The sequence below is a fragment of the Caloenas nicobarica genome, chromosome 21, assembly GCF_036013445.1.
Source record: "Caloenas nicobarica isolate bCalNic1 chromosome 21, bCalNic1.hap1, whole genome shotgun sequence".
In the NCBI taxonomy this organism is placed as follows: domain Eukaryota; kingdom Metazoa; phylum Chordata; class Aves; order Columbiformes; family Columbidae; genus Caloenas; species Caloenas nicobarica.
In genome coordinates, this window is record NC_088265.1 from 6276816 (window position 1) to 6299508 (window position 22693).

Genomic DNA, 22693 nt, shown 5'->3' on the forward strand with positions numbered 1-22693 from the left:
GCATTTCAGGTGCTATGGACTTAATGCAATAATGAATATATTTGTCTTCTTCAGACTGTCATTCTATTAGTTGCTGTATCTAACATAATCTACTTTCAGCTAACATCTATCATAACACACAAATAGAACAACTGAAATGCATTAAAAATAAAATTGATTCTGCTGCATTCCCCTCTTTGTCTGGCTTCTTTATTTGCCTATTAATAACCCACTGTGCAAATAATTATGTACAAGTTCAGGTACAACCCTTGTACCCCTATAGAAGAAAGTTGATAGAATTCTGCAAATATTTTCAGCCTGGAGGTAATATTTTTCCTCCTGAGCCATGCTGTGGGTTTCTGCTGGGAGCTGGGTTGCACACAGCAGCTTGGAGAACACAACAGCATCATGGAAGACGCAGGACAGAAATTAGCTGCTTAAAATATTCAGGACAGTCCTGATGAATAATGGCTTCAACCATAGAAACAAGACTCAACCACAAACAAAACAATGGTTAAATTAATCAGGAAAATTTAACGATGAGGAGTAATTAGGCATCTCATGTCTCACTGGTGCTCCCTCCTCCGAGCAGGCTAGCTTATTCTCATCACTGCAGGCTGGAGTTTCTTAACACAAGGCTTTTAATTATCCTTAGATCAATATTCTCATTAGCACCAAGAACAACCTGAGAACAAACCTGTGCAGTCACAGGGACACTGAACCCATCAACCATCACCTGGAGAAGGCAGGGAGGGAATTGAAGAGCCCTTGCTTTGGGCAGCACAGGTCAGACTGGGGTGCTACTGATCAGACTGGGGGTGACAGCTTTGTCAGGCTCTGTTGAGCTTTGTCCGTCTCTGTTGGTCCCTGTCAAGCTTTGTTGGACTCTGTCGGGCTCTGTTGGGCTTTGTTGAGCCCTATCAGGATTTGTCGGGCTCACTTGGACCCTGTCGGGCTTTGTTGAGCCCTATTAGGCTCTGTCAGGCCCTGTCAGGCTTTGTCAGGCTTTGTTGAACCCTGTTGGGCTCTGTTGGGCTGTGTTGAGCCCTGTCGAGCCCTGTCGGGCTTTGTTGAACCCTGTTGGGCTTTATCAGGCTCTGTTGAGACCTGTCAGGCTCTGTCGGCCTTTGTCGGGCTTTGTCATTCTTTATCGGGCTCTGTCAGGATTTATTGGGCTCTGTTGGGCTGTGTCAGACCCTGTTGGACTTTGTTGGGCTCTGTCAGGCCCTGTCGTGCTTTGTTGGACTCTATCGGTCTTGTTGAACCCTGTTGGGTTTTGTCGGGCTTTGCCAGGCTCTATTGAGCTTTGTTGGTCTCTGTCGGCCCCTGTCGGGCCCTGTCAGGCTTTGTTGGGTTTTGTCGGTGTGAAAACCTTGAAGCGCTTCTCCCATCCTTAGCTGAACAAAGGGCTATTTTATGCCTTCAACATCTGGTTTTTGTTAAGACATGGCCTAAACACCCAGCATGTGGCGGCTGGAGAGGGGCAGCTTTGGCACAGGCCACATGGGTAGGGAGCATAAGGATGCAGCAGAGGAACAATGAGGGGATGGGAGAGCTGGTAGTTCTTTCCTCCTCAGCCTTCAGTGAATCATCATGAAGGGTCAGGACCCTCTTGCACAGTGCAGGCACTTAAGCAAAGCATCACCCTTCAGAGTGTGCTGGCTCCGGCTCCCTCTGTGCTCAGCATTCGTGAGGGAACCCTGCTGAGCAGCAGATCTCATGTGAGCCATGTCTCCCTGACTAGAAGGTATCTGGGGAAAAACAGCTCAGCCACGGTCTCTTCTGGCAGAACATCCAGCTGCTAACACCCACACGTGTCCTGCAGCCTCAGTGCCCCAGTGCTCTTGTGACTGTCCCCAGGAATGCCAGGGGCTGGGAGTAACCGGAGTGCTCTGCCCGAGCTGTGTCCTGCTCCCCAGAAGGTGAAATGGTGCTGTCTGGGCCCTGTGACATCTCTGAAGAAATGGGGTGACTTGCTATTTCCCCCTGAAGGCCCCAGGACAGGCACTTGGTCACTCCCAGGCTGCTGCTGCTGTCACCGCTCTGCTGGGCCACGGAATCCTCATGGTCAAGCTTCGGCTGTCATGTTCCTGAAGCCCCAAAAGAGCTCATACTCTGGCTCCAGAACCTCATCCATGGCCAGGCTTTTACACCAGGGACCCCACTCTCTGTTCCTCCCAGCACGGTCCAAACCTGCCACCCTGTGGTACCTGGCAGTGCAGTAGACATCTGGTCAGAAGAAGACAGCCGTCATCTTTTGCTGCCCCTGTGCTGGTCACATTCGGGCCCTGCTGCAGCTCCGAAGTGCTTATGCCTAGCCACCGCACCATGCAGCCATGCTCGTACCTAAAAGCAAGGGGGTCTTCTCCACTCATCTAGTGGCTTTGTGCTGCCCAAAGACAGCAAAAGCCTGCAAGAAAGGTTTTGGTCACAATGCTAATCTCAAGGTTTCCAGGCCAGGAATATTTCTTGACGAGTACATCTCATTTGTCCCCGATCCGCTTGCCTTGTCTGTACCACTGGAAGCCACTGAAACTAAAAGCAGATGGAGGAAATGGAAATGTTGGTCCAGCTGCCCACTGGGCCAGACCCAGCTAGGGCGTAAATCAACAAATAGTGACACAAAGCAGCACACCCACCTCCAGCCCCTTCTCCTCTCCATTGTCCTACCAGTCAACATCCACACTTATGACCACAGCCAGCATCTACCCCTATAAACTGTTTTGAGATGTCTCATCCCCACCCCCACCTGCAACTACCAACCTGCCATTACAGGCAAACCGGTAAATCTCATCTAGCGGGTACAGAGGTCCCAGGACAAGACAGCATTGCCCAGCATCCCCATCTCACTTTGGATCCACTTCCCAAAGGAGAACAGCCCCCAGGAACACCCTCTATGGGAACACCCAACAGCTCGGTCATGCAGATTGATCATAGAATCATAGAATGTCCTGAGTTGGGAGGGACCCACAAGGATCATGGAGGCCACCTCCTGTCCCTGCAATGACAACCCCACAGGTCACCCCGTGTGTCTGAGGACGTTGTCCAGGCTCTTCTTGAACACTGTCAGGTTGGGGCCGTGACACCTCCCTGGGGAGCCTGTTCCAGTGTCCAGCACCTCTGGGTGAAGAACCTTTTCCTAATGTCCAACTGCCCCTCCCCTGGCACATCTTTGTGCCATTCCCTGGGGTTCTGTCGTTGGTTGCCAAAGAGAAGAGAACTCGGCGCTTACCTTTCCTCCTCGCCCTTGTGAGAAGCTGTAGATCACGATGAGGTCTCCTCTTAGTCTTCTCTTCTCCAGGCTGAACAAACCCTGGGACTTCAGCTGCTCCTCATACGGCTTCCCCTCCAAACCTTCACCAACCTCGTAGCCTCCTCTGGACACTCTCCAGCAGCTTTGTCTCCTTTTCTCCTGTGTCCCCAGCCCTGCACACAGTGAATGCTGCAGGTGAGGCCGCCCCAGCGCAGAGCAGAGCGGGACAATCCCCTCCCTGCCCGGCTGGCCCTGCTGTGCTGGATGCCACTACAGAGCTCAGCACAGCCCTTGAAACTCGGTACCCAGCACAGAGGCCCCGCAGCCATACTGATGCTTCCTTACACCATGGTTAAGCAACTAATTAGCTCCGCTTTCCAGATAATTAGGCTGAGGCCTGCCTTGGGCTGCGGTGGCTACACCACTGTCCCATCCAGCACCACGGGGCAAGGGGCGCTGAGGGAGAATTGTCTCCACATTGCTCCGCTGAGCTGGCTGGGTGCTGTCACTTGTGTCCTATGCTCATCGCCGGTTCTTTTGCCTTTTCTGGACCCTGCTATTGATCAACTTGATGACACTCTAAAAACCAAAGTCAGCTGGAAAGCTGTTCCCCTCTGTGTTCCAGGCAGAGCCCTGCGGTCAGAGGCTTCCGGGCCTGCTCTGACAGAACGAGATGAGCAGCCGTCCTTCAAGGGTGGCCTGTCTTGTAACTGGAGCTGGAATCAGCTTGCTGCTTGTGAGCCTGTGAGTCTGGTACTGCTGTTAGGCAGAAATGCAGTGGGACACACTGAACCAAAAAGGAGCCATGTATTGTCACTGGGCACAGCCTCGCTGCCTCTTGCCACGGAGCCAAAGCCTCAACATCCTCCTCATCTCCTTGTCCTGCAGTCTCACGTTTTTCCCTCCAGCAGTCTCCTGCCACACCGCATCCAAGGGTGCCAACATCTGCCCTGCAGCAGGAATTAGGCCCTCAGTGCCCTGCAGCTCCGTGGTCCTCCAGGGTCCCCAGACTCCTCACCATCTGCCTTGAAGTCCTCCTGGCTGCAAAATGACCTGGAACACCAGGGTGACACCACAAAGCTTGACATGTCCAACAACCATCAACTTGCTGGGCTAATTGTCGAGCACGCAGTACCCAGCAATTTGCAGAGTACCCAGATTTTCTTATGCTAACATAGGTGCTTTTTGAGATGTGAGCAAATTTCAGCATAAAAAGCCCTCTGCCTCAAGCCAGCCTGACCTTCACCCGCCCTAGGCTGAGTGCAGTGATACTGCCCGCTCTCCAACTGCCTGGAAAAGACCCTGGACCACCCCTTGCTAAGCCTCACCCCCCCAGTCCTGCTTGCAGGGTATGGGGGATGCCTGGGGCTGGAATGTGTCCTGGCAAGTCCAGCTGGGCTTGGGAAAGCCCAACTGGTGAACAGTTATGGCAACTCCTGAGCTGGAAGGCAGGCAGGGACAGGTTGTCAGCCGGTTATCAGAGCCTCTTCGCAGCAGGGGACGCTGAGGCACCAGGAAGGATGGCTCGTGAGTTTTCTTCTGGGGTTTCCTGGACTGAGTCAACAAAATAATTGCAGAGATCTTATTACTCACAGTTATGTCCCAAGGCAAATGGTAACCCTGTCCTACAGAGATGTTACTGATGTGACCGACCAGCTGTGCCCCTGAAGAGAAGCTGCCAAATTCATGTATACTGTGATTAAGTTATAAAAGACGTACCCATCATTAACCAATTGATGTGAGATAAATGCTTTCTGACCACCTGCACAACAAGGAGATATTTTTCAAGTTTTAGATCCTTCTGCATGACAAGGAGGAGACAGAAGATTAAGTAATACGTTGTTTAGAAGCAGAGTGCTTAGTTGATATTTAACTAATAATTACTAGATGTATTCTAAGTGAGAAACTAAACAGTTATAACTACCACCATCAATTATTTCTGAGTATAGATGTATTGTATGTCAACATTTTCAAAAATGGTAATGCATATGTAATATGCATATGAATATAAGCAATAGAAGAGCATGCAGTCTTTGGAGCTCTTATGGGGGATGATCCCCAGTGTTCCCCAGCGCTGACAAAATAAAGAATGCCGCTTAACAGTGTAATTGGCTGTGCAGTTAAGTTTATTTCTTCGTTTCACCCCAGTCAACCCCGTGCACCCCAGGGAGCTGCTCCGCCCACTGCATCATGCTGCTGTGCTCAAAGCTTGCTTTGCTCTGCTCTGTGGAGGGACACGGCCGTGCAGCTGTGCAGCAGACTGTGCTGAGGGCCAGGAGGGCCACAGTGCCGGGGAACCCATCAGTCCTGCTCGTGGCAGGGACACAGCACGGGAGAGCAGCTCCTGCAGCTGCCCCAGCCCATTTCGAGGCACTTTGGAGGAGGGGGGCCCTCCACTGTAAAGGGCTTAAATTAGTAACTTGCCTCATCCGACACCACTCTGCTGCATTTTGTGCGAATCAGAGTTGAATCATTCCGGCTGAAGGTTCCGTGTGAGGCAGGTCCACGCATGTTCCCACTTCTCATTTAGTCCTTGTTCTTCCCCCTAAGCCCCCTATGAAAACCAGGAGCCACATTTCTGCCGCTGCCTGTGCAGGAAAACCTGTTCCACAGACAGGGAGGGTGCAGGGCCCATCTAGCGGTGCGCCCGGCAAGAAACATCTGCTCTTTGAGTCACCCTGGAAAAGACTATGAGGAAGAGGGCAGGGTGAGCGAGCTGGGGAGGAGGATGCTGGGGGCATCTCTCACCCCCTCTGCACCCCTTTGCTCACACACCCTGTGTGCAGCTGCTGGCAGCCGCTCACCACCTTGCTGCGCTCTGTGTTTTGCACAGGGCTGTGCTGGCAAACACCAACCGGACGTGGCTTGGTAAGGAACGTTTCACGAAGGAACGTTGTTGTTACAAAACTGGGGACCTGGCGCCTGACCCCAGTGGAGGGTGGAAGGACCGAGAGACATCAAACCATGAATCCTTAATGTAAAACAAAGTCTCTTGGAACTAATCCTGGAATGCAAACTCATACCTGTATTTAAAAAGTCCATGTAGGGGGAAAGTCAGTCAAAGAGTCAGGAATCCAGATTCTAAATAGATCGATAAGGGGAAGGGGGCTGTTAGAATTAGATGAATGAAATATGTAAACTGGGGCAGGTGCCAGGTGGTCTATAAACCCTGCAGTACCAACCAAGGGGGAACAGGGGAGGGAAACTGCGGCTGGGATACAGGGGGATTTAAGCGGGGGCTTTTTGCCGTATTATCCATGCCTGCCTTTAGGTAGAACACCCGATCTTGCAAAATCGTTAATAAAATACGCTTTGCTGAGATCCTGCCTGCGCCTATTAAGTTGCCAAGGTAATCGTTTCCTACAGCGCACACAAAACACGCTGCAGTGCTGTGCTCTACAGAGACGTCCCTACCTGCCCAGCAGGGACAGACCCCTTCCTCGCGAAACCTCTTCACATCCATCCTTGTCTTCCTCGCACACCTGATGAGCCCTCGAGGTCATCTCCTGCTCCATCCCTGCACACAGAGCCTTAGGAAGGGCCCCGAACGCAGTGAGCCCATGACGGCGGCCGGTCAGAGCAGGCGGCTCCTCCCGCTCCGGGAAGCGCAGGGATGGACACGCCGCCTGCGCTGCCGGTTCTCCAGCAGCGACCGCGCCAGCGAACACCTCGCAGCTGCCGGCGCTCACAGACGCGCACGTCCCGACAGCTCCCCCAGCCCAGCAGCCGCAGGACCCTGGCCGGCCTGTCCCTCGGGGCCGCCCGAGCCGGACAGACAGACGGCAGCGGGCAGCCTGTCCTGCGCAGCCCCAGGGCGGGCTCTCCCTCCCGCACACGCCGGGCAGAGGGCGCGACCGCCCGCGGGAACCTTCGGCCGGAGCGGGAGACCCGGCAGCGGCTCCTCCGGTGCCCGGGGCAGGACGGGGCAGGACGGGGCAGGACGGGGCAGGACGGGGCAGGACGGGGCAGCCTGGGGCCGCCGGAGCGGAGCTGCCCCTGGGCTTTGCTCTCCCGGGGCGGCCCCGCCGAGCCGATCTGCGCTGCTGCCAAGCGGGCGGCAGCAGGACCGGGATCCCGCCCCTCGCCCGGCCCCGCTCCCGCCCCGCTCCCGCCGGGATCCCGCGATCGCGGCCCCGCAGGCGGCTGCTGCGGCGCGGGGCGGCCCCACGGCTGGGTCGGCCCCGGCCCCGCAGCGGGAGCCGCGCTCCGGGCCGCCCTTGGGCCGGGGGCTCAGCGGGGCCCGAGCGCAGGTGGCTGCTCGAGGGACCACGGGAGTTGGCGAGCTGGCGTGGGGGCAGCCGAGACCCGCGGACACACGCGAGTGGGAGTGGGGGTTCTGCCAGCACGGAGGGGGATGCGGCCCCGGGACTGGTGTGTGCAGGTGCCAGCAACTGGTGAGACTGGGTGGCATCCAGAGGCAGCTACTGGGCAGACAGAGGGTCTGACCCAGCTGCTGGAGCGGGCTGATTGCACGCCTGTGCGTGTGTGCATGTATATACCTGTATATACCTCTGTGTGTGTATATATATGTATATTTCCCACTCAAGGACTAAGGGACCTTCATTCTGATCAGCCAGAGAGGGAAACAGGATGAGGCCACTGGTGCAGTTCGTGGTTTTGTGTGTGCTGAGTGTGTATGTCTTAATCTGTTTGGCCAGTCGTATACATGTGTATATACGTGTGTGTATATTGTAACATCATGGAATGGTTTAGGTTGGAGAAGACCTGTAAGATCATCGAGTCCAACCGTTAACCCAGCACTGCCAAGTCCACTACTAAACTATGCACCTAAGAACCTCATCTACACGTGTTTTAAAGCCGTCCAGGGATGGTGACTCCACCACTGCCCTGGGCAGCCTGTTCCAATGCCCGACAGTTCCCCAGATCCAACGTCAACTTCCCCTGGCACAACCTGAGGCTGTTTTCTCTTGTCCTGTCACTTACTACCCAGGAGAAGAGACCAACCCCCTCCATGCTCCAAGCTCCTTTCAGGCAGTTCAGAGATCAGAAGGTCTCCCCTCAGCTCCTGTTCTCCAGCTGAACCCCCAGCTCCCTCAGCCGCTCCCATCACACTTGTGCTCCAGCCCCTTCCCCAGCTCCGTTCCCTTCTCTCAACTCGCTCCAGCACCTCAAGGGCTTTTTTGTTGTCTAAGTGGTGTAGCAGGTTGCTAACCAGTTTGCCTTGGACTATGTGGGCTTCATTCTGCTCCACATCCCTCTCTTCCAGTTCAGGGGCTGGGTAGCCTGAGTACAACTGGTACCATTACTCTTTTACAGCAGTACCCTGTTCTAGTTGGGCTTTGGCTCTTCTAATTTTCCCCCTGCATAACTTCATGGCATCCTTGTAGTCCTCCTGAGTTGCCTGCCCTTTCTTCCAAAGGTCATAAACTCTGCTTTTTTCCCTGATTTCCAGCCAAAGCTCTCTGTGCAGCCAGGCTGGTCGTCTTGCCCACCAGCTAGTCTTTTGGCACATGGTGACAGCCTGTTCCTGCACCTCTAAGATCATCTTCTTGAAGAGCAACTAGCCTTCCTGGACTCCTTGACCCTTTAGAGCTGCCTCCCAAGGGAGTCTGTCAACCAGTCCCCTAAACAGGTCAAAGCCTGCCCTTCGGGAATCCAAGGCAGCACTTCTGCTGACCCACCTCCTTACTTCTCCAAGAATCAAAAACTCTATCGATTTTGTCATCACTGTGCCCAGGGCGGCCTCCACCACCACATCACCCACAAGTCCTTCTCCGGTCGCAAACAGCAGGTCCAGCAGAACCCTTCCCTAGTTGGCTCAGTGACCAGCTGTGTCAGGAAGTTCTCCTCCACAAGCCAAAACCCCATAAAAGAAGTTTTGTTTGAATCCTCAAATAGATGGCAAGTACCTGCACTGAAGACTACGACAATGTAAGGATTTGACTGAACTGTTTTTGAGTTTTCTCAAAATCTTCATGGACACCAGCTCTGCCTTGAGTTACTTAATGAAGTCTGATGGGTCACAGAAGGGGAAAGAGCCACCATCCCCCATGTAGCTGGGAAGATTGTCTTCTGGCAAGGCTAATTTGAGCTTTTTTTTTCAGATTCAGCCATCTAAAGAAACATGCCTTCCATGTTGGTTTATACATTCACGCAAGACAAAAGTTAAAGGATCCCTTTATTGCATGAACATGAAGCAGTCACTGCTCAGCAAGCAGCAGAACAAAGCATATGTGGAAGCAAATATGGTTTCAGTATTGTCAGCTTCCATTTGTGCACTGTTTCTGGATTCAGCCTTCATTTGGAAAAAGGACTCCTGACCTAAATGGCAAAACATTTCCCTTTCTTCGTGGGCTTTCCAACCCGTTATTTTCTCATGGAGATGCGGCCTGCATCTTTCCTAGACTGTGTTTGATCTGAATCCTCAGAGGATCGTTAGAAAAGCCATATTCAGATGTCTCTACATTTCAGTAGCCTATCTCTCACACCAGCCAGGAGCAGATGCTCGGATAAATTTAAGGATCAAGGTCATGTTTTAGCAAAGTTTTGTCTCTGTCAGCCAACTGTACTACGCACCTCAGTCAGTGACTTTGTCCTAGATATAAGGCTACTGAAGCAATGCAGGTCGTACAACTAGCACAGCATTTATTAATTTTTACGTTTTCTATTCTGAGATGAGAAAGAACATAAGAGTGAAAGAAGGTAACGGAGAGAGGGAAGAGCGGAGGAAGGGAGGGATGAAGGAGAAGAGATAAATAGACAAAAAGGGAGAGAAACCTGAAACATTAGTACGCCCTGTTAGTCAGGACAACAACATCTTGAGATGGGATTACGCAAATAAATGGCTGAAACTCCACCTGTAATGCACTTCTGCTAAGCCTTGTTACTACTAAGCCATCAGCCTTTAAGTTCTCTACCTGCATTGCGGTAGCTCAGAGTCCTCATAGTGTTAACAACAGCCTTTCTACCTTAATAATTTGCCGCTTTTAATTCCCTGCACCCATCCATTTTCCCTAGCCTCCATACACCCGCATTCTTCACCATTCGTGATCCCGAGGAAACAGCTGCCGCTTGTGGAGTGATTTAGCATCCATTGACATAGGAACTCAGGGGTTTGCCATTGCAATATTTTCTCCAGGCGACCCTGGAAAATAAATACATGATGTAATTTGAGGAGGTAAATAATGATTGAACTGCTTTTAAAATCAAAATTGGTTAGACTTTGAGAGTCTTGGGTGAAGAACGCTGGGCATGAAAGATATGAATCAATGAAAATTCTGATGAGCTCAATCCAGGGAGCTGGGGGAAGGGGAAGGAAACAAAAGGGAGAGCTCTGGGAGGGGAGGGAAATGTAGGGAGTTAGAGCAGGTCCTGGGAGCCAGGACTCCTCAGTTCTCCTTTCAGCTCCAGAAGAAGGACTGTGCTAAACTTTACCAAATACAGCTTCTCACTAATTGCCCCCACCAGCACCACCAGTCAAAAGCAGGATTTTCCTTCGTGTCTCTGCCCCCTCTTTCCCAGTGCCCACTGCAAATATCCTTACCAGGGTGTGAGGCCTCTAGCTCGTGTGGCAATCTGCTTGGCACACCGAATATCATCCTCAATATTATCATCTCGAAATTCTGTAGAGAAGGGAGAAAAGGTCAGTATGGAGGAAAGCAGAGCAGAGAGAGAGCAGGGATAGATGGGCAGAGAGAAAGGTGTTCATCAGGAAGGGCAGCTGGGATACCGGGGAGATGGATGAATAGGACACAAGGAGAGAAACGCCCAGAGCAGCTGATAGACAGATGTCATGGGCAGATCAAGGTGCTTTCATAGAGTGGATGAAGAAAGACTCTCTGTTCTGTCTCACCACTTACTTGAGCAATTGATACGGCAGACATTCTTGGATTCACGGGTCTTGCCATCGTTACACCAGTACTTGCTGTTGATCTGAAAGATCCCGTAGTCCCTACTTGGACCATTGTTATTAAATGCAGCAGTGTTGTAATTGCTCTCATGTTTTACTAGGCAGACCCCTGTGGGAGGAAGAGACAACCCGGAGGAGGAACATCAAATATGCTCAGGGTAAGTAAGAGGAAAGAGATGGAGGGATTAAGGATGAATGAGGAGCTGGAGAAGTAATTAACCTGTTGATATTGTAAGTCTGACAAATGGATGGATAAATGCTCGGAAAGATAAAGGTCCGAATAGGTATTTTTTGTGTAAGCAATAGAAGTGGGCAAGCAAGGGGATGAGGAAGACAGGTGATGAAGTCAAAGGAATGGAGGGACAGAATAGTACTGTTGGAAGATTGCAAAGAAGCTGAGAGGGACAAGGGTGGTATAGACAGAGAGGTGCAGCAGGAGCTTATTATACTCACAGTCAGCTACAGTTTTGCCCACAAAGCCCTCAAAGCCATGCCGACGAAGGATCTTCACCAAGTCACATCGGGGGATGCGTTTTCCCTGGGTGCCTGGCAGAGCCAGGCCAAGGAAGACAAGAAGAAAGCCGAAGAAGAGCATCGACTTTCTCATCATGCAGTCCACAGCAAGGAAGTGCCAAAATGACTTGAGCTCTCTGTCTGTCAGGACTGCCTTCAGTGTCACCCTTTTATTCCTGTTACCCGGATGAGGACCAACGGGCCAAGCCAAGCATGTCCAGGAAGTCTTGGCGGCCTTTACAATAACAAGCCAATAAGGAAGTGGGCCAAAAACCGAAGACAATTTCTGTAGGGTGCCAGTGCCTATTTCACCAGTCCTGTCTGGATGGGGCGTGTGCATGCCACAGACAATCCAGCAGCTCCCAGTTCGATATTGCAAAGGCACAGAGTTACTCCAGCGAAGAAATTTGGACCTAACATTGAGATCATGGTTATGGTTGCCATAGGAGTTGAGCTGGGATTTATCTATTAGCAAAGGCTGGGAAAACCTCAAGAGTCATTGTTAAAGTAACGTCAAAGACTGAGTTTACACTTAAATTATAGTTACCTATGTGTTAGGACCAGCCTTATGTTGATGCTATTGATGCAATTTGGAACTGTCCTGTGATTTGAGGGTAGGGTTGCTATAGGGACCCATTTTGGGTAATCACAAGAACAGAAGTCACCCCAGGTTGCTCTAAATGAGGGTTTGGCTCCACATGCACTAATTTTAGGATACTGTAGTTACCAAAACTTAATGGTTGGGGTTACAGGCACTTCATGGATCAAAGGCTGTAGTTACCCTGGGTTTCATGGTGTAACCTCAGTAGGTTGCTAAGTCACTTGGTCTTTCCCCAGTGGTGAGTTGAGGGGGAGAATTGTAAGGGTAAAAGTGAGAAAACTTCTGGGTTAAGGAAAAGACAGGGTAGCAGGTAAAGCAAAAGCTGTTCTCCGAAGCAAAGCAAAATAAAGAATTAATACATTGCTTTCCATCAGTAGGAAGATGCTCAGCCACCTTCAGGAAAGCAGGGCTTCATCACATGTACCAGTTACTTGGGAAGGCAAATGCCATCCCTCCAAATGTCCTCCCCTTTCTTCTTGTTTCCCCAGCCTTTATTGCTGAGCATGGCATCATAGAGTATAGACTATCCCTTTGGTCAGGTGGGGTCAGCTGTCCCAGGTGTGTCCCCTCCCAGCTTCTTATGCACCCCAACCCACGCGCTGGTGGGTCGGTATGAGGAGCAGAAAAGGCCTTGATGCTGTGTAAGCTCTGCTCAGCAGGAGCTAAACCATCCCTGCGTTATCAACAGTCTTTTCAGCACAAATCCAAAACACAGCCCCGTACAATCCACTATGAAGAAACTTAACTCTATCCCAGCCAAAACCAATCCAGGGGCTTACTGTCACCCTGGGTTTGGGAATGATGTTGTCCTAGAGACTAGTCTAGGATGGAGGCTTCTCAAGTGCCATGTCTCAAGGTGTACTCAGTGGCATGGAGACTGATAAAAAATCCTTTATGTCTGAGTAGTGATCTCACGAAAGGGCACACTAGTAGTTTAGAAGGCAGGACTGGGAACCATTCTGGCCCATGTTTGTTGCCACTGTGGGAAGCAGGAGTTTACAGCCTGGGGTTCTGGTTTTCAGATACCGACTAAATTAGCCATATACAGCTTTTTAAGGCATTAGCATTCTGGTTCACACATCATTTGCATCTCCAATGGCAGATACATGGACATAGCAAAACATCAAAGTGCCAGAACAGCCCTAGCTGTAGATGCCTCAGAAGAAACTGTAACTTCTACCAAAATCTCATACTGCTGGTGGTATCTGTTATGAAATGATACATGAGATACTTTCCAAAGTCGCTAGTGACTGTGGATGCCTCATTCTGGAGGTGTCTTCTTTCGTAATTTTTAATGCAGCGCTACTTCTAAAAAAATGTGTCAATCTGAAAACCAGTTCTCTTTGAGTTTCCTCATGAAGGAACTGATACCTCTGGCCAAACTCGGCCTAGAGATGTGTTTCTCTCAAAAGCAGCTGTTACACGGCATGTGAATGGCAGATGTATGATAAAGGAAGATGAATACTAACAATGACCATCTGGGCAAACAATACTGACATGATGAAATTACAGCAATTAGTCAAAACATAAAGGGCCTTTGACAGGTTATACAGAAGTATGTTTATCATGAGCATAAGGAGTGACAGCCCAGGCCAGTGAGAATGATATCTTGGGTTGGAACACCGCGCCCATATGTATGATGTGTGAATGTTGGGCCTGGGCCTGTGTGTTTGGAATAACAGCTTTTGAAAAGAACATCTTGTTTAAGCTCTTGGTCCAGGCCCGTATCTGTAAAGCTATACATTGAGAAAGCCTAATTAAAGAGGGCTCAGCTCAGCTCGGCTCAGCTCTGCCTGGCTCTGCTCTCGCCGCTGACAAGAACTGTGTGTCTGCATCTCTGTTTGTGTCTCAGCGTCTCTGTATGCCGCGTTCTCGTTGCTGCAATGGGATGCAGGACACATTCCCATGGTGATGAAGCAGCTTCCTCCTGCGCATAATTACACTACCTATTTGCTTCCTTTTTGGAGAGAATCCTAGTCCAACAGACGTCCCTGGTGTAATGTGGAGGGGAAGAGGACAAATCTTACAGCTGGCTGGAGATGGCCTTCCAGATCAGCTCCTGACTGATACTGGACCATGGCTCATCTGAACCTAAAGAAGTCCAAAGATGGCACAGTGAGGAGGAAACTGCCAAAAGGTGAGTCTGTGCATCCCAGAGCAGCTCCCATAGGATCATGGAATCGTTTAGGCTGGAAAAGACCTTGAAGAGCATCAAGTCCACCACTAAACCATGTCTCTAAGCACCACATCTACACACCTTTTACACACCTCCAGGGATGGTGACTCAGCCACTGCCCCAGGCAGCCTGTTCCAATACTTGACAACAGTTTTGGTCAAGAAGTTTTTCCTAATATCCAATCTATACCTCCCCTGGCACAACCTGAGGATGTTTCCTCTCATCCTGTTGCTTGGGAGAAGAGAGCGATACCCTCCTCGCTACAACCTTGCATCCAGGGAGGTGCCAGGACAGTGTCAGATAAGAATTTATTTAGGTACTGGGAATTCAACTGTGCATGAGTGTACAAGAGTTAAAATTATTATAGGATAATTGTGGCAGAACATCTCCTTCATATGAGCAGGTGCGAAACACTGATTGTATTTATGTCCGCAGCAAAAGCTGAGAAGCAAGGGTAGTGCATTAGAGACTTTGGCACTTTACAATTCTGTTTATTTCTGTGTGTGAGAAGCTGATGAGAAAGCACCATTCCAACTGTGTTCACATCCTGAGCTTTTGACCATCAAGGCAGGGATCCAAAGATCCCGTTGCAGTCGCTTCTGTGGGACTCAGTGCCTTTTGCATTGAAAAGCAAACTTGCCATTGGGCTGGAGACATGGAGAGAGTCAGGACAGGATTCAGTTACCAGAATGCACGTGTCGAGTGTCTTTTGAGATGTCCTAGGTATCTGAAAGTGTCCTCCAGACACTGATTCAGATTACACATAGTTTTCCTCTAAGTACTGTTTCATATCTGACAGATGCACACAGATGTTTCAGCTGTCCTGAGCTGTCTCAAGTGGCACTAGATGTCAACGTGTAGGCAATAAACCTTGCCTAGATGCCCTGCTGAAAGCCTCAGTCTAATCTCTAACATCCCACTTCTGCTCCAGACCTGAGAAATCCAATGTTTCCTTCTCCCTGCCTGTGGCCAGGTAGCCTTGGCTAATGGCCAGATTCTCACCCTGCCGCTCACTCACTGACCTCAGTGAAATGGGGGAGACTATAGGAAGGGTGGGAACAAGAAAGCTCATGCATTGAGATAAAGACAGGAGGTTCACTTACCCGTCATTGTTGCTGGCAGATTGGGCAGCTCGGGGAAAATTAGCATTATTTGTTTATTTCCCCTGCCCTTTCCCAGGCTCAATTCCGTTCCTTCAGGGCCAATACCTCTGTTCCCCCTTGAGTGGCACAGGAGGGATGGAGGTGTTCTGCTTGCTACACAGCAGTTCCTCTCTGCCACTCCTTCCTCCTCACACTTTTCCTCTGCTCTGGCATGTGTTGTACTCGGGCTGCAAGACTATCTCCTCCACCATGAGGTACCTCCTCCCCTGCTAAGGCAGGTTGACCTAGAGCAGGTTGCACAGGATTGTGTCCAGGTGGGTTTTGAATGTCTGCAGAGAAGGGGACTCCACGACCCAGCCAGCCTGTTCCAGTGCTCTATCACCCTCAAAGTAAAGAAGTTTCTCCTCATATTCAGATGGAGTCATCTTTTGCTGCCCCTGTGCTGGTCACATTCGGGCCCTGCTGCAGCTCCGAAGTGCTTATGCCTAGCCACCGCACCATGCAGCCATGCTCGTACCTAAAAGCAAGGGGGTCTTCTCCACTCATCTAGTGGCTTTGTGCTGCCCAAAGACAGCAAAAGCCTGCAAGAAAGGTTTTGGTCACAATGCTAATCTCAAGGTTTCCAGGCCAGGAATGTTTCTTGACGAGTACATCTCATTTGTCCCTGATCCGCTTGCCTTGTCTGTCCCACTGGAAGCCACTGAAACTAAAAGCAGATGGAGGAAATGGAAATGTTGGTCCAGCTGCCCACTGGGCCAGACCCAGCTAGGGCGTAAATCAACAAATAGTGACACAAAGCAGCACACCCACCTCCAGCCCCTTCTCCTCTCCATTGTCCTACCAGTCAACATCCACACTTATGACCACAGCCAGCATCTACCCCTATAAACTGTTTTGAGATGTCTCATCCCCACCCCCACCTGCAACTACCAACCTGCCATTACAGGCAAACCGGTAAATCTCATCTAGCGGGTACAGAGGTTCCAGGACAAGACAGCATTGCCCAGCATCCCCATCTCACTTTGGATCCACTTCCCAAAGGAGAACAGCCCCCAGGAACACGTTCTATGGGAACACCCAACACCTCGGTCATGCAGATTGATGACAGAATCATAGAATGTCCTGAGTTGGGAGGGACCCACAAGGATCATGGAGGCCACCTCCTGTCCCTGCAGTGACAACCCCACAGGTCACCCCGTGTGTCTGAGGACCTTGTCCAGGCTCTTCTTGAACACTGTCAGGTTGGGGCCGTGACACCTCCCTGGGGAGCCTGTTCCAGTGTCCAGCACCTCTGGGTGAAGAACCTTTTCCTCATGTCCAACTGCCCCTCCCCTGGCACATCTTTGTGCCATTCCCTGGGGTTCTGTCGTTGGTTGCCAAAGAGAAGAGAACTCGGCGCTTACCTTTCCTCCTCGCCCTTGTGAGAAGCTGTAGATCACGATGAGGTCTCCTCTTAGTCTTCTCTTCTCCAGGCTGAACAAACCCTGGGACTTCAGCTGCTCCTCATACGGCTTCCCCTCCAAACCTTCACCAACCTCGTAGCCTCCTCTGGACACTCTCCAGCAGCTTTGTCTCCTTTTCTCCTGTGTCCCCAGCCCTGCACACAGTGAATGCTGCAGGTGAGGCCGCCCCAGCGCAGAGCAGAGCGGGACAATCCCCTCCCTGCCCGGCTGGCCCTGCTGTGCTGGATGCCACTACAGAGCTCAGCACAGCCCTTGAAACTCGGTACCCAGCACAGAGGCCCCGCAGCCATACTGATGCTTCCTTACACCATGGTTAAGCAACTAATTAGCTCCGCTTTCCAGATAATTAGGCTGAGGCCTGCCTTGGGCTGCGGTGGCTACACCACTGTCCCATCCAGCACCACGGGGCAAGGGGCGCTGAGGGAGAATTGTCTCCACATTGCTCCGCTGAGCTGGCTGGGTGCTGTCACTTGTGTCCTATGCTCATCGCCGGTTCTTTTGCCTTTTCTGGACCCTGCTATTGATCAACTTGATGACACTCTAAAAACCAAAGTCAGCTGGAAAGCTGTTCCCCTCTGTGTTCCAGGCAGAGCCCTGCGGTCAGAGGCTTCCGGGCCTGCTCTGACAGAACGAGATGAGCAGCCGTCCTTCAAGGGTGGCCTGTCTTGTAACTGGAGCTGGAATCAGCTTGCTGCTTGTGAGCCTGTGAGTCTGGTACTGCTGTTAGGCAGAAATGCAGTGGGACACACTGAACCAAAAAGGAGCCATGTATTGTCACTGGGCACAGCCTCGCTGCCTCTTGCCACGGAGCCAAAGCCTCAACATCCTCCTCATCTCCTTGTCCTGCAGTCTCACGTTTTTCCCTCCAGCAGTCTCCTGCCACACCGCATCCAAGGGTGCCAACATCTGCCCTGCAGCAGGAATTAGGCCCTCAGTGCCCTGCAGCTCCGTGGTCCTCCAGGGTCCCCAGACTCCTCACCATCTGCCTTGAAGTCCTCCTGGCTGCAAAATGACCTGGAACACCAGGGTGACACCACAAAGCTTGACATGTCCAACAACCATCAACTTGCTGGGCTAATTGTCGAGCACGCAGTACCCAGCAATTTGCAGAGTACCCAGATTTTCTTATGCTAACATAGGTGCTTTTTGAGATGTGAGCAAATTTCAGCATAACAAGCCCTCTGCCTCAAGCCAGCCTGACCTTCACCCGCCCTAGGCTGAGCGCAGTGATACTGCCCGCTCTCCAACTGCCTGGAAAAGACCCTGAACCACCCCTTGCTAAGCCTCACCCCCCCAGTCCTGCTTGCAGGGTATGGGGGATGCCTGGGGCTGGAATGTGTCCTGGCAAGTCCAGCTGGGCTTGGGAAAGCCCAACTGGTGAACAGTTATGGCAACTCCTGAGCTGGAAGGCAGGCAGGGACAGGTTGTCAGCCGGTTATCAGAACCTCTTCGCAGCAGGGGACGCTGAGGCACCAGGAAGGATGGCTCGTGAGTTTTCTTCTGGGGTTTCCTGGACTGAGTCAACAAAATAATTGCAGAGATCTTATTACTCACAGTTATGTCCCAAGGCAAATGGTAACCCTGTCCTACAGAGATGTTACTGATGTGACCGACCAGCTGTGCCCCTGAAGAGAAGCTGCCAAATTCATGTATACTGTGATTAAGTTATAAAAGACGTACCCATCATTAACCAATTGATGTGAGATAAATGCTTTCTGACCACCTGCACAACAAGGAGATATTTTTCAAGTTTTAGATCCTTCTGCATGACAAGGAGGAGAGAGAAGATTAACTAATACGTTGTTTAGAAGCAGAGTGCTTAGTTTATATTTAACTAATAATTACTAGATGTATTGTAAGTGAGAAACTAAACAGTTATAACTACCACCATCAATTATTTCTGAGTATAGATGTATTGTATGTCAACATTTTCAAAAATGGTAATGCATATGTAATATGCATATGAATATAAGCAATAGAAGAGCATGCAGTCTTTGGAGCTCTTATGGGGGATGATCCCCAGTGTTCCCCAGCGCTGACAAAATAAAGAATGCCGCTTAACAGTGTAATTGGCTGTGCAGTTAAGTTTATTTCTTCGTTTCACCCCAGTCAACCCCGTGCACCCCAGGGAGCTGCTCCGCCCACTGCATCATGCTGCCGTGCTCAAAGCTTGCTTTGCTCTGCGCTGTGGAGGGACACGGCCGTGCAGCTGTGCAGCAGACTGTGCTGAGGGCCAGGAGGGCCACAGTGCTGGGGAACCCATCAGTCCTGCTCGTGGCAGGGACACAGCACGGGAGAGCAGCTCCTGCAGCTGCCCCAGCCCATTTCGAGGCACTTTGGAGGAAGGGGGCCCTCCACTGTAAAGGGCTTAAATTAGTAACTTGCCTCATCCGACACCACTCTGCTGCATTTTGTGCGAATCAGAGTTGAATCATTCCGGCTGAAGGTTCCATGTGAGGCAGGTCCACGCATGTTCCCACTTCTCATTTAGTCCTTGTTCTTCCCCCTAAGCCCCCTATGAAAACCAGGAGCCACATTTCTGCCGCTGCCTGTGCAGGAAAACCTGTTCCACAGACAGGGAGGGTGCAGGGCCCATCTAGCGGTGCGCCCGGCAAGAAACATCTGCTCTTTGAGTCACCCTGGAAAAGACTATGAGGAAGAGGGCAGGGTGAGCGAGCTGGGGAGGAGGATGCTGGGGGCGTCTCTCACCCCCTCTGCACCCCTTTGCTCACACACCCTGTGTGCAGCTGCTGGCAGCCGCTCACCACCTTGCTGAGCTCTGTGTTTTGCACAGGGCTGTGCTGGCAAACACCAACCGGACACGGCTTGGTAAGGAACGTTTCACAAAGGAACGTTGTTGTTACAAAACTGGGGACCTGGCGCCTGACCCCAGTGGAGGGTGGAAGGACCGAGAGACATCAAACCATGAATCCTTAATGTAAAACAAAGTCTCTTGGAACTAATCCTGGAATGCAAACTCATACCTGTATTTAAAAAGTCCATGTAGGGGGAAAGTCAGTCAAAGAGCCAGGAATCCAGATTCTAAATAGATCGATAACGGGAAGGGGGTTGTTAGAATTAGATGAATGAAATATGTAAACTGGGGCAGGTGCCAGGTGGTCTATAAACCCTGCAGTACCAACCAAGGGGGAACGGAGGAGGGAAACTGTGGCTGGGATTCAGGGGGGATTTAAGCGGGGGCTTTTTGCTGTATTATCCATGCCTGCCTTTAGGTAGAACACCCGATCTTGCAAAATCGTTAATAAAATACGCTTTGCTGAGATCCTGCCTGCGCCTATTAAGTTGCCAAGGTAATCGTTTCCTACAGCGCACACAAAACACGCTGCAGTGCTGTGCTCTACAGAGACGTCCCTACCTGCCCAGCAGGGACAGACCCCTTCCTCGCGAAACCTCTTCACATCCATCCTTGTCTTCCTCGCACACCTGATGAGCCCTCGAGGTCATCTCCTGCTCCATCCCTGCACACAGAGCCTTAGGAAGGGCCCCGAACGCAGTGAGCCCATGACGGCGGCCGGTCAGAGCAGGCGGCTCCTCCCGCTCCGGGAAGCGCAGGGATGGACACGCCGCCTGCGCTGCCGGTTCTCCAGCAGCGACCGCGCCAGCGAACACCTCGCAGCTGCCGGCGCTCACAGACGCGCACGTCCCGACAGCTCCCCCAGCCCAGCAGCCGCAGGACCCTGGCCGGCCTGTCCCTCGGGGCCGCCCGAGCCGGACAGACAGACGGCAGCGGGCAGCCTGTCCTGCGCAGCCCCAGGGCGGGCTCTCCCTCCCGCACACGCCGGGCAGAGGGCGCGACCGCCCGCGGGAACCTTCGGCCGGAGCGGGAGACCCGGCAGCGGCTCCTCCGGTGCCCGGGGCAGGACGGGGCAGGACGGGGCAGGACGGGGCAGGACGGGGCAGGACGGGGCAGCCTGGGGCCGCCGGAGCGGAGCTGCCCCTGGGCTTTGCTCTCCCGGGGCGGCCCCGCCGAGCCGATCTGCGCTGCTGCCAAGCGGGCGGCAGCAGGACCGGGATCCCGCCCCTCGCCCGGCCCCGCTCCCGCCCCGCTCCCGCCGGGATCCCGCGATCGCGGCCCCGCAGGCGGCTGCTGCGGCGCGGGGCGGCCCCACGGCTGGGTCGGCCCCGGCCCCGCAGCGGGAGCCGCGCTCCGGGCCGCCCTTGGGCCGGGGGCTCAGCGGGGCCCGAGCGCAGGTGGCTGCTCGAGGGACCACGGGAGTTGGCGAGCTGGCGTGGGGGCAGCCGAGACCCGCGGACACACGCGAGTGGGAGTGGGGGGCTCTGCCAGCACGGAGGGGGATGCGGCCCCGGGACTGGTGTGTGCAGGTGCCAGCAACTGGTGAGACTGGGTGGCATCCAGAGGCAGCTACTGGGCAGACAGAGGGTCTGACCCAGCTGCTGGAGCGGGCCGATTGCACACCTGTGCGTGTGTGCATGTATATACCTGTATATACCTGTGTGTGTGTATATATATGTATATTTCCCACTCAAGGACTAAGGGACCTTCATTCTGATCAGCCAGAGAGGGAAACAGGATGAGGCCACTGGTGCAGTTCGTGGTTTTGTGTGTGCTGAGTGTGTATGTCTTAATCTGTTTGGCCAGTCGTATACATGTGTATATACGTGTGTGTATATTGTAACATCATGGAATGGTTTAGGTTGGAGAAGACCTGTAAGATCATCGAGTCCAACCGTTAACCCAGCACTGCCAAGTCCACTACTAAACTATGCACCTAAGAACCTCATCTACACGTGTTTTAAAGCCGTCCAGGGATGGTGACTCCACCACTGCCCTGGGCAGCCTGTTCCAATGCCCGACAGTTCCCCAGATCCAATGTCAACTTCCCCTGGCACAACCTGAGGCTGTTTTCTCTTGTCCTGTCACTTACTACTCAGGAGATGAGACCAACTCCCTCCATGCTCCAAGCTCCTTTCAGGCAGTTCAGAGATCAGAAGGTCTCCCCTCAGCTCCTGTTCTCCAGGCTGAAACCCCAGCTCCCAGGTTGCTATCCAGCAGAACCCTTCCCTAGTTGGCTCAGTGACCAGCTGTGTCAGGAAGTTCTCCTCCACAAGCCAAAACCCCATAAAAGAAGTTTTGTTTGAATCCTCAAATAGATGGAAAGTACCTGCACTGACGACTACGACAATGTAAGGATTTGACTGAACTGTTTTTGAGTTTTCTCAAAATCTTCATGGACACCAGCTCTGCCTTGAGTTACTTAATGAAATCTGGTGGGTCACAGAAGGGGAAAGAGCCACCATCCCCCATGGAGCTGGGAAGAGTGTCTTCTGGCAAGGCCAGTTTGAGCTTTTATTTTTCAGATTCAGCCATCTAAACAAACATGCCTTCCATGTTGGTTTATACATTCACGCAAGACAAAAGTTAAAGCATCCCTTTATTGCATGAACATGAAGCAGTCACTGCTCAGCAAGCAGCAGAACAAAGCATATGTGGAAGCAAATATGGTTTCAGTATTGTCAGCTTCCATTTGTGCACTGTTTCTGGATTCAGCCTTCATTTGGAAAAAGGACTCGTGACCTAAATGGCAAAACATTTCCCTTTCTTCCTTGGCTTTCCAACCCATTATTTTCTCATGGAGATGCAGCCTTCATCTTTCCTAGACTGTATTTGATCTGAATCCTCAGAGGATCGTTAGAAAAGCCATATTCAGATGTCTCTACATTTCAGTAGCCTGTCTCTCACACCAGCCAGGAGC

At 51.9% G+C, this 22693-nt stretch overlaps 1 protein-coding gene across 1 annotated transcript; it reads right to left on the minus strand.

Annotated features, from left to right (window-relative positions):
- Positions 1 to 10276: 10276 nt before the first annotated feature.
- LOC135997199 (lysozyme C-like) lies at positions 10277 to 11709 on the minus strand. Its single transcript, XM_065649689.1, has 4 exons — positions 11556 to 11709; positions 11053 to 11211; positions 10737 to 10815; positions 10277 to 10337 (listed from the first exon to the last, which is right to left on the minus strand). The coding sequence occupies exons 1-4, from the start codon at positions 11707 to 11709 to the stop codon at positions 10277 to 10279; spliced, it is 453 nt and encodes a 150-aa protein (XP_065505761.1).
- Positions 11710 to 22693: the final 10984 nt, after the last annotated feature.

Excerpts from the sequence above, each read along its gene's own strand:
- LOC135997199 (XM_065649689.1), bottom strand. The coding sequence starts at position 11,709 with ATGAGAAAGTCGATGCTCTTCTTCGGCTTTCTTCTTGTCTTCCTTGGC. Across the intron at positions 11,212-11,555 it reads GGGCAAAACTGTAGCTGACT|GGGTCTGCCTAGTAAAACAT; the intron begins GTGAGTATAATA and ends TTCCTCCCACAG. Across the intron at positions 10,816-11,052 it reads CTGCCGTATCAATTGCTCAA|AATTTCGAGATGATAATATT; the intron begins GTAAGTGGTGAG and ends CCTTCTCTACAG.